At 37.1% G+C, this 12,807-nt stretch overlaps 1 protein-coding gene across 7 annotated transcripts in view; it reads right to left on the reverse strand.

Annotated features, from left to right (window-relative positions):
• SBF2 (SET binding factor 2) overlaps positions 1-12,807 on the reverse strand; it is a 265,755-nt gene that overhangs the window by 190,173 nt on the left and 62,775 nt on the right. For all 7 annotated transcript variants that reach the window (XM_060767041.2, XM_060767036.2, XM_060767031.2 and 4 more), the window contains exon 2: positions 9,736-9,821. In XM_060767041.2, the coding sequence (XP_060623024.2) occupies positions 9,736-9,821 (86 nt within the window). The remainder of the gene's footprint in view (positions 1-9,735; positions 9,822-12,807) is intronic.

A 12,807-nucleotide genomic window follows, 5' to 3' on the forward strand; every position in this document is an offset into this window, starting at 1 on the left:
AGCATACAACATAAAAAACCTGAGGACATGTATGTTCCAAGCACAAGGAGCTTAGTTTAATCATAAACATTTAAATAAAGTCTTCAAGCTTATTATATTTTACCGTTTTTCAAATCATGCATTATTTGCTCGGCGGCATTAAATGTTTTTCTAGCTTCTTCTCAGATTTTAGAAACTAATTTCCCAAGACTCCTTGTACAGATGCCACGTGAAATAAAACTCAGTGGATACATCCACAAGGCACACAATTCATGTATCCTACAAGTAATTGTTTGGGCATTTACAAAACTCTAACACAGAGAAATGCATTTATTTCCCAAGGTAATTATTTCAGCTGGAAAGTTGGAGGGAGAAAGAAACATGCTGTTTTGGAACCATTAACAAATAGGTGAAGAGGAGGGATACAAAAGAGATAAAAACCACAACAATAAACACTTAATACATTCAAAACCTAAAAGGTTTGCAACATACTAAAAAGAAGGGTGTTTACCAGCAGTTTTCATCTTTTAAATTATAGTTTTACAGAGCAAGAGCCACCTGTTGAAGTTGCATGGTCAGATGTCATGGGATATTTCTTTCAATATAAAGCCAATCCTGGTAGGGGTGGAGAATTAAATTCGATGTGATAGTAGCAGCAGATACGGTACTTAGTTTATCACTCACTTATTTTCTTAATCTAAATACTCCATCATACAAAAGCTATCATTTGTCTTGATGGACAAAATATGCAAGCGCCAATATAGGAATGTGTGGAAAACAACAATATGTCAGCACATTATTTCCTATTGTTTTAGTTTAATAATATTGTTATTTATTATTCACTTTTCTCTATACAACTATCAGAGAATCATAAAGGATTCCTCAGCCAGGGTTTTCCCAAAGCTATGCTTTGAACATCTACCAGAATGCAAAGCTTGGAACTCAAAACATCAGAAATTGCTGAAAGCATACCTACTCTGTCCCACGAACCTTCTGCCCTGACCTCAAGAGAGAAGTTGCGTGAATACATTTATAACCAAAATGTCCAAACAGACAGACAGGCCATTAACAGCTCCAAATTTTCGACATGGTACAAACTATATAAATTTGACAACGAAAGGGCAATGTATTTAACCAATCTTACATTCCCTAATCTTAGACAAGCTATTACAGCCCTACGATTCCAAAGCATGCCCTCCGCAGTGCTGGATGGCAGATATGTGGGCATCCCTTTGACTAGCCGTATATACATATGCAGGGGCCCAGAAATTGAGGACTTACCCCACTACCTGTTCGTCTGCTCCCTACACTATGCACCAAGAAATAAATTCTTAGGACCTATCCTCTGGTACCTACAATTGAACACGGTTGCAGAAAAGATATTCTACCTTTTATCGGATACCAACTCCTTATAAGGTCTCTCTCTTTACTCTGGCAACAAATAAAATCAGGGCTAAACTGATTGCGGACATTGCAATCGACTGTGTCGGGGATGCTCTCATCTAGTTTTTAACATGACTGATATCTTACACTGGCTTTCCACCAGTTATATTTTGCAAGCTTTGTTCTACCCCCCTTGCATCCTGCCTCTAATTGTTGAATTTTACAATGTTTTGTATTGACGCTAGACTAATATTGTTACTTAAGCTTATTTTTTCTCTCTTTTCTTTTCTCTCTCTTTTTTTTCTAAATGACTAAACTTTCATATTGGCTTTCTACCAGTAAATACGCATCTCCCAGCACATGTTGCATTTGAGTTGCTGCACCTCACAATGTATATTTTGTATGTCCTGTTTTAACCTGCTGGCAGCCTACTTCTAATTGTTCTATTTTACAGTGTTCTGTATAGATGTTTATTTGATGCTGCTTCTGTAAATGCATATGACCATTTGTTGGAGCATTAATAAATATTGATTGGTTGATCTTAGATGAAAACTAGTTTTTCAGATCTTTTTATTGTTTCATCCTATTTTAAAATAGTTATAAATTATTCACACTAATGATAATCATTTCAAACATGGAAGGCACTCTAGGTAATTGTTAGACCAGTGGTTCTCAACCTGTGGGTCCCCAGGAGTTTTGGCCTCCAACTACCCGAAATCCCAGCTAGTTTACCAACTGTTAGGATTTCTGGGAGTTGAAGGCCAAAACATCTGGGGACCCACAGGTTGAGAACAACTGTGTTAGAAAATTCTATTACTTTACCACTGCTCGTAATGTTTCTTTCTTTCTTTTTAAAGAAACCTGACAAAAACAAGCGGCCAATGGCTTATGGACAGCACTAATCCATGGACCACCACTTTAAGAAATACTAGGCTAGACAATGCTAACATTAGGTAAATTTTAACTAGCTAGTGGACCATATTTGGAGTGAATACCTGCACAGTTTTTGATTGTATTATTAATTGTGCCCCACCTTGAGGGCCTTGCTGGATTGAGAGGCAATAGATACCTTCAATGAATGAATGAATGAACAAAATAAATATTCTTCCCATTGTACATCACTACAATTTCCATGCTTGACTGAGAAAACATTGTAGAACCCCAAATTAAAACGGAACTTCTTTTCACCAGATCGGAGGAGTTCAATTTAACATGAGGTAAGAATGCTTTTCTAATAATACTTACCAAACATCACCTAGCACTGTGTTGCCATGGAATAGATAAATATTTTTGTACTTGTATATACTTGAATTAAAATATGAATAGAGAACAGACTCACTAATTATTACAGCGTACATGAATAAAGAATAAATGTTTAAACTTAGCATACTTATTTTCATATGACTGTTTCATTATCCTGTCTTCTGCATTATAATATATTGCTCAGATGCACAAGAATTTTAATTACTTTTAGCCTAAAGACAGAAGAAAATACCAATCAATATACAGTATAGCCACACCTTGATGACTTCAGATTGAAGTACCTATGGTCTTGAAAACAAGTGACACAGAATTAAATGAGAGATACTTTAGTGTAAATATATTTAAATCAAGAGTTTATGTCATGGCTTCTGAAAAGATGAACAACTGAAAGAATTAAATATGGTGAAAATAAATTTGGCCACTTTAAAAAGTATCTGCATAGTTATTTCTGTAAAAAAAAAAGTAAGAATAATTACAGGCAGTAGAATCTTTTCAATATAAGCCATAAAAGAAAAGAAAAAACAGTGGTTAATTTCAGACCACGAACTGCAGTTCTGGAATAGAAATATATCTTTGAGAGATTGCCTTCCTCACCATAATTGCAGAAGATCAGAAAAGTCAAACATAAATCAGTATCAAGCACATAACTGACATTTAGTTTGAAAGTTGCAAGGGGTGAATGTGACTAGGGCCCATTCTACGCTGCCTTATAAAATCCAGATTATCTACTCTGAACTGGATTATACAGCAGTGTAGACCCAGATAATCCAGTTCAAAGTAGATAGCATGATTATCTGAATTGATAATCTGGATTATATGGCAGTGTAGAAGGGGCCTAGATTTCCCTTCATTGACAGAAAGCTTCCGTCAGCAGAATAAAAAGAGAGATGACTGAAAGTGCCTTCTTCCTCAGCCCACTTCTTCCAGCAAAGGAACATTTGTTACGGATTACACTAGAAGTCATCATTCATGGCAAACAAAGCTAAATACTGCAACAAAAAGCAACTACTATATTCAACAATGGATCACGAAAAAAATATGTGAACCAAAATAGTATTAAAAGTAGTATGGACTGTTGAGACACGTTGACAAGAATAAATTTAGTTTTATTAGTTGTTGATAGGTTTCAGGCTCGGTATATGTACTCAATATTCTTAACTGTGGATGTGAAGTGCATGTATTGTGAATAGTTAAAAGAAAGACAAAGTTCTTGGGTGGTATGTTTGTGTGCTTTCAAGTTGCCTACCATAGGGTTTTCTCAGGCTGGATCTATACTGCCATATAATCTGGTTCAATGCAGCTAATATGTCTTCTGAAGATGTAGATATAGCAGTGTAGATGCAGCCTTGAATAAGGAATATTTAGAAGTGGTTTTGCCACTTTCTTTCTCTGAAATATAGCTTACTGAACCTGATATTCGTGAGTGGTTTCTCATCCATGTACTAGCCAGGTTTGGTTCTGTTTGCCTTCTAATATTGGATGGATTATGATGCCTTTAGGGAAGTTAGACTGTGTTATAATTAACATATAGTCTACTTATGTTAGATTGGGAGTGGAAATAACGAGACTGAACTGATGGCAGTTTCTGGTATAGTCAAGTTTTTTTTTAAAAAAAAGTTCAAGGCTGCTGAGAGTCCATAGCCAAGTAGGGTTTGAACTCTGGTCTTCCAGTGACCTGGGCCCCTTCTACACTGTCATATAAAATCCAGATTATCTGCTTTAAATTGGATTATATTGTAGTATAATTATAGTTGTAATGTACTTTTATAAAACAGAGTTTAAATACTTGGCATTATACTAAATGTCCTTTGATCAGTAGCTGCCACTTGGAGTGCCTCTGGTGTTGCTGTAAGAAGGTCCTCCGTTGTGCATAAGGCAGGGCTCAGATTACATTGTAATAGATGGCTTGTGGTTTGCTCTACTCCACACTTGCATATCGTGGACTCCACTTTGTGGTCCCACTTCTTAAGGTTGGCTCTGCATCTCATAGTAGCAGAGCACAGTCTGTTCAGCACCTTCCAAGTTGCTCAGTCTTCTGTGTGCCCAGGTGGGAGTCTCTCATTCAGTATCAGCCATGGCTTGAGGTTCCAGGTTTTAGCCAGCCGCTTTTGGACTCTCACTTGCTGAGGTGTTCCTGCGAGTGGTTGTGTAGAAGGGGCCTTAGTCTAACACTAAAATCGCTACATTAAGTTATTTACCTCTTTTTCTGGATTGCACTATTTACCTCTTCTGGATTGCACTTGCACTCATTTCATAAAGAGCAATGACTTTAAGGGAGAGACTGGAGATTCTAACTGCTTCACAGACTACAGGACTTTCAACACATTCAACAATCAAGACAGTCCATTAGTTTACTGTGACAGCGGACCACCAAAGGAGACTTCAGCAATAAGAGTACTATCATTCCCAAGGTGAGAGAGTGTTAATAGAAAGCCATATTTTAAAACATTTATGGTATTTGCTACATAACAGTTGAATGTCTTATGACACAGATAAAATAACATGTCCAGTAATGCAAAGGGTATTGACACAATACTGCCCCCGCCCAAAACAACTATAGATGGGAAGGCCTGGATAAAACCAGGAATTGGGGGAGGGGGTCATCCTGTTCCCCATTCCCCCCCCCCCCAAATAATTCTTGTTTTTTTCCAGGACTTCTCATCTCTAAACCCAACTACACTTATCCTTTAATTTCCACAGGGTTAGGGGTGCATGATGTCAGCAAAAATTGAAAAAAGCACATCTATATTAAGAAGCACACACACGGGTATGCATGCTTATCTAGTTTGCAGATGACACCAAATTAGAAGGGCTAGTGAATATTCCAGAGAACAGGATCAGAATTCAAAATGACCTTAAGAGATTAGAGAGCTGGGCCAAAATTAGCAAAATTAATTTCAACCAAGACAAATGTAAGATACTACACTTAGGCAAACAAAAAAAAATGCACAGATACAGCATGGGTGACTTGACAACTATACATGTGAAAAAGATCTTGGAGTCTTAATGAAGAGCAAGTTGAACATGAACAAACAATATGATGCTGTCGCTATAAAAAAACCAATAAGATTTTGGGCTGCATCAAAAGGAGTATAATATCTAGATCAAAGGAAATAATTGTGCCCTTCCATTCTGCTTTGGTCAGACCTCACCTGGAATACTGTGTCCAGTTCTGGTCACCACAATTCAAGAAAGATATTGACAAGCTGGAAGGTGTACAGAGCCAGGTGACAAAAATAATCAAGGGTCTAGAAACCATGACCTACGAGGAGTGGCTTAAAGAGCTGGATATGTTAAGCTGCAGAATAGTCGGTTGAGGAGATTTGAACACCATGTTTAAATATTTGAAAGGATGTCATAAGGAAGAGCAGCAGCCTTGTTTTCTGCTGCCCTGGAGACTAGGACTCAGAGCAATGTGTTCAAATTACAGGAAAGGAGATTCCGCCTGAACATTAGGAAGAACTGCCTGACAGTCAGAGCTGTTCAACAAAGGAACTCTCAGCCCTGGAATGTGGTGGAAGTTCCAGCTTTGGAGAAATTTAAACAGAGGGATGCTGGATTGTCTCTTCCAACTGTGATTCTGTGACCCCCCCCCCCCCCCCATTTCTGTGCAGCATCATATTTGCTTTTCAGATGCACAAACTTCTTTTTGGACAATGCTCATTGAACAGGTTTGGTTCTGGTCAGTTCTGGATGTGTGTATGTGTGTGTGACTGCCTACACAAGGACATCAAGTTAGATATGATTCAATATACAATATAAAATTCACACTATCCCTCATCATAATGTCATTAAATATTTTCAAAGGAACAAATAAATTTGAAATCTTTGGAAAGTTCTCATTTGTTGACAACTATATATGGTTGATTTAACTGGGAAGCATTTTGTGTATATACACTGTAATTTCAAAACTGATAGTTTTTACTGTATTCTGTTCCCACAGTCCAAGACACAGCTCAGCCAAGTATTCATTTGACTAAATTCTTGGATCACATACCTAAAAATATTTTTCTGACAATGTGTCATTTACAAGTAACAGAAAAATGTTCTCAGCACATTTACTGCTGTACTAAAAACAAACATAACCAAGGTTGTTCCACATATGCACCATGGGTGTCTCTAGTACCCTTATTATACAAGGTAATCACAATTCCATCATCTAGACAGTAGAAAGTCCAATCCCTCATCCTTTTTCACAGTGTGCAACTCAGTAGTGGTCAAAATCTGACACTTTGGCCCTACACCTCCAAAGTTATTCAGACAGGTACTTTAATGAATTACCATATGGCTACTGCAACATTTTAAAGTTGTTATCTTGGGTGTCAGTTTGTATTAATATTATGCCCTTAATTACATCACATACAGGGGGCATACAATGCTCCACACAGATAATGGAAATGTGATGATTCATTTATAAGTAGAAATATGAATGTATAGCACTTCAGTGGAATAGTACTGTAAGACCATTATGTTGCATATAGGAGCTTTTTCATTTATATTAACCTTCAACGTATTCCAATGAATACATAAACAGACATTATCTATATTTTAAAGAATCAGTTGCTGAAATCAAGGGCAAGTGTTACCACTACCAACAGCATAATTAACCTAAAGGCACTAGATGCCACAGAATCTTAGAAGACAAACAGGATTAGCCTAAATTAGTACTTCAATGAGAGACCACCAATGAATACTAGATGAAGTAAGCTATATTTCAGAGGAACAAATCCACAAAACCAATCTCTATTCCTTCCCTAACAAATCCATATGAAATCCATGGGCTTGCAATAAATCAACAAGCAAAGCACATATACACACCTACATACATGCGCATGCACACATTAACACCATTATACTGAAAAGCATTCTCATTATAGGAAATATTGCTTAGACATTGTAAAAGGGGGAAAGGATGTATACTTATACCTTTTGATTGATAAATCTTTAAATAAAAATTGGAGAAGGAATTGTGGGAGCTGAAGTACCAAATATCTGGAGGACCAAAGGTTGGGAACCGCTGCTCTAGACCATGAACAATAAGATCTAATTATGGCAATGGAAAGAGGAAGCAAAGAGAGCAGCAGATGCTGTGATGACTGGTGGGTGACAGCAAATGCCACTCCTGTCAGTAAATTAAGATGCCATGTTAATTAACAGCATTCCCTTCTGACAGACATGGCTTTCACTGACACCCTCTGGCCTCACTGCATCACAGTTGAAAAAGGACTCACACCAGTGAGATTTCCCCAAACAATCATCACCAACAGGATTCCAAACATTTCCACTAGCTGATACTCACATTTGTAGGAAAATGTTTCAGAGCTGTAGAGGAGGGCTTAAAAGCACCCTCTTTAAATATTTAAAGACCAAGAGGTTTCAAGACAGATTTCTCTTTCCCCAGGCACAACTCGGGTTACCGAATTTATTTTACCAAGTCAGAAACTGACTTTCCATCCCTCCCACACCTTTCAAGACTATGAAAAGCAAGAGCAACAAAACAAGTAGTGCTGCAAATTTCACTGATCTCTGTACACTAGCAGATTTTTTTTTATTTTTGACATTTCTGTGTTGGGTCCTGGAAGTCACTCTTTGGAGTAGTCTACTCCTGAAGATATAGTTGTATCAGCAAAATGTGCACAGAATTGTTTTAACTTTCATTGTTCAATTGGTCCCATTATCCCTCATGAAAAGTAATATGTATCTGAATAATCATTTTAAGCGCCAACCCCTGCATGAACCTTCTCTCAATTCCTGCATTTGTTTTTTTCTTGTTCTTAATATCAATAAGCGGAGTAATTCTCCTCCCCAAAGGAAATATTACTTAGTTGTAACCTCAGCTGCAGAAATGTCCCCCATGTGAGTAAGATTAAATACTGTAATGTAGTCCCAATTTTAATACTAGAATTTTTATAAATCCAGCATCAAAAATGTAAGAACACATTCAAACGTAAAATAGTTCTCATTTACAATATGAAACAATTTTGAAAATTAACTTACAAAAACATTGTGTTCCAAACAGATACAATATATAATAATGCTGTTCTGAGGGAGAAATGCCTCTAGAACATGGCCCTATAGCCCGAAAAAACCCATAAGAACCTAGACTCTATTATTTTATTTGGTATCATTTATCAATTGCTATAAAACACATTATCATCACCTGACATGAAATACTTGGGATGTTCCATTCAAAAAAGGCAAAAGTCACATCTATGACAGTAATAATAATAATAATAATAATAATAAAACAACTTTATTTGTATCCCGCCTCATCTCCCTAAGGAGACTTAGCGGCTCACAACTATATAATTATACAAATAATCTTGACAACAGCACACATAAATATATCCAATTTAAATCAACAGTTAATAATGAGGCAAGCAATATAAAAATAAAGCAGCATTATAAAATTAACATAAACAGCATTCATTAAAAATCCCAGCCACTGTTCAAGTGAAAAGGGACAATAAGATCCAATTTTAGATGTATCTCATATCTCCAACGTTTGGATGACATTAAGTTTACCATTTTCAAAAGCCTGTTTGAATAGTCAGGTTTTCAGTTCCTTCCAGAAAATGGGTAGCGTGGGGGCCTGTCTAATTTCCCTGAGGGCGTTCTAGAGCCAAGCAGGGGGGCACTACTGAGAAGGCCCTCTCCCTCATCCCCACCAACTGCACTTGTGACAAAGAAGAAGCTGTGAGGAGGGCCTCCTTGGCAGATCTTAAAAAGGCTGAATCCGAACCATTACTAGAGATGGCTTGCTATAGATGGGACATGTAATACAATGCATAAAATGCTTAACTTCCTCAATAATGTAAAGTATAAAATTATTCCTTTCCCCACCACTAGTTTTTGACATAGGCAGGCAGAACTGTGTGTAAGTACCTCATGGGTAATTTCTGACTTTAAATTCTTAAAATCATGTGCCAAAAGATCCTGAATTTATTTTGATGTAACATACAGGTAACAAGACAAAGATTATTCTGAGAGCATTTTAAGTTATTAACAGATCTATAACGTACATTAAAATAGGCTACACAATACACTGGATTTTATAACAAATATATGTCAAGATATGGTTTTTAAGATGCTACAAGCAGACCAACTTACCAACTCTATTCCTTGTGGAAAAGGAGTGTCATCCAAATCCTTTAATGGAAATCTCTGTATAATCTTCCCCAAACCTTCACCGGATCCTACAAAAGGACAAAGTAAGGGAGGGAGAGAGAGAGAAAATAAGCTCCTGGAATAAGACATATATAATATTGATTACACATACCCTAAATTACCATTGAAGCTTTCAGAGTTTAAGGCACCAATTCAGGTAAATACTTTCAAGGTATCCACTTTGGTTTACATACAACTTTTGACACTGAGATCCACAGAATATGTGACATATGCTCCTACATATAAACATAATAAAATTAAAGAAGTATTTAACATAATATTGTGACCATCACGAAAAGTTTTTTGGCCAATTATTGTTAGTATGCTTCCAGTGTGAAGTCATTATGCTTCAGTTATCCCATGATTTGTTAAAATAAGAAATGAAATTACCCCTCTCCCCCCGCCCCCCAGCATTTTAAACACCCCATGTAGTAAAGGATTAGGAGAAAAATATAATTCAAATTTTTATCCCTTTATACTTTCATTTGAAAATGACAAGTTATCTATCTTTATAATTGATGAGATATCTAACTTCATAATTAAAACAAAATTCAAGGTACTCTTCAGCTACCATATCACTTGTTTTTTAACTTTCAATGTTTAGAACTTAGAGAAAATTAAATGCCATAAACGGAGGTCAAAGGTGTGTTCACGTTGTAACATATCATAGGTAATGCCACTTCAAAGAGTTTGCACAATGTCTGATCATATTATCTTATAACTAATGCCGATCTTTGTTTTTAGACAATGCCTTTTTAGCACATTACATACACAACACCAATAAATCAAAACTTCATTACAATTCAAGAAAGGCTGCTCTCTTAAAATATTTATCTCACCCTCTAGTGCAATTAAACCCCATTGTTTCGTCCCACCTGAACCCCCTTCTACATACATTATACTACTTATCTCACCTAGAGTTTTTAAACATTTTAATCTTTGCAACCGGCCCTGCCCATCGTGATCGACTATTGTGATTTTATTTTGTATTGTATGCTTATCTTGTATCACTTTTTATTTTTTAATATCTTTATTATATTTTATTGATGTATTATTTTATATTGTATATTTGCTTTGATGTAATTGTTGGGTTTGGCCTCATGTAACCCCCCCCCCCCCCGAGTCCCCTTGGGGAGATGGTGGCGAGGTATAACTACATTATTATTATTATTATTATTATTATTATTATTATTATTATTATGCATCTCTTTGCCTCATGGGTGCAAGCAGTGGAAGCATAAGAACAATTTTCACCCCTTGTAAGTCTGCAGCCATGCGACACTGGAAAACCAGAAGTGATATCACCTCACTTCTGGTTGTACCTTTTTACAGGGTCTGTGAAGTAACAATAACAGAACATTTGGGGGCAGTATTAGAGTGGGCAAGAATCACCAAAAATAAAAATGCAAGTTGGAAGCTTTGGCAGTGCATCTTGTTTTGTACCATCCTCCAACCATCGTCCAACAACTGTTGATCTGATTTATAAGCAAATTCTATGCTTATATTTCAATGGATTTTTATGTTCCAAAAGGCCCGTCTACAGGCCACACTGCTATATTTTTACAGTACTAATTTTTTTAAAAAAACGCTTGCTTGCCTATTTTTATGGATTAACCTAGATGCAGTTTACAAAAAACCTTCTTAGAACATATTGGGAAATTCAAGCTACACAAAATGCAACGGACTACACAGGAAAGAAAAACTGCTGTGACAGCAAACTACAATGTTAACTTTGTGTTTCTATCATTTCCTGTTCACTTATGCTTTGCTTCTATTCAAATCATTGTAACTTAAATTGTGCTTGTCACAGTTCCCATATGGTTTCAATTTTGCCACTGCAGATCGGATACTGCCTAAAAGCATACAGTATTAGTAAGAACTGAAGTGAATGTCAAATTTGCTGTATTGCATAGCATACAGATTGCATATCCATTATCCAAAATGTTTGGGATCAGAGGTGTTCCTGGTGACCATCTGCAGTCTTGATCCAGAGGAGACCAAATTGGGAGGGATAGCCAATACTCCAGAGGACAGGAGCAGGATTCAAAATGATCTTGACAGATTAGAGAGATGGGCCAAAACTAACAAAATGAAGTTCAACAGAGACAAATGCAAGATACTCCACTTTGGTAGGAAAAATGAAATGCAAAGATACAGAATGGGGGATGCCTGGCTTGAGAGTAGTACGTGTGAAAAAGATCTTGGAGTCCTCGTGGACAACAAGTTAAACATGAGCCAACAATGTGATGTGGCGGCAAAAAATGCCAATGGGAGCATAGTGTCTAGGTCCAGGGAAGTAATGCTACCCCTCTATTCCGCTTTGGTTAGACCACACCTGGAATATTGTGTCCAATTCTGGGCACCACAATTCAAGAGAGATATTGACAAGCTGGAATGTGTCCAGAGGAGAGCGACTAAAATGATAAAGGGTCTGGAGAACAAGCCCTATGAGGAGTGGCTTAAGGAGCTGGGCATGTTTAGCCTGAAGAAGAGAAGGCTGACAGGGGATATGATAGTCATGTATAAATATGTGAGAGGAAGCCACAGGGAGGAGGGAGCAAGCTTGTTTTCTGCTTCTCTGGAGACTAGGATGCGGAACAATGGCTTCAAACTACAAGAGAGGAGATTCCATCTAAACATGAGGAAGAACTTCCTGACTGTGAGAGCTGTTCAACAGTGGAACTCTCTGCCCCGGAGTGTGGTGGAGGCTCCTTCTTTGGAAGCTTTTAAACAGAGGCTGGATGGCCATCTGTCAGGGGTGATTTGAATGCAATATTCCTGCTTCTTGGCAGGGGGTTGGACTGGAAGGCCCATGGGGTCTCTTCCAACTCTTTGATTCTATGATTCCATGATTCTATAAGAGTCCCATGTGAAACATCCATGTGATAAAATCCAAAATCCAAAACACTTCTAGTTATTATGGATAAGATATATTCAGTCTGTATCATGTTTATGCATAATATATACCTTGCTCATTCACTCTCAAAGAGTGAGTAGACAGATAAGGAATAAGGT

The sequence above is a fragment of the Anolis sagrei genome, chromosome 1 (genome assembly GCF_037176765.1).
Source record: "Anolis sagrei isolate rAnoSag1 chromosome 1, rAnoSag1.mat, whole genome shotgun sequence".
In the NCBI taxonomy this organism is placed as follows: domain Eukaryota; kingdom Metazoa; phylum Chordata; class Lepidosauria; order Squamata; family Dactyloidae; genus Anolis; species Anolis sagrei.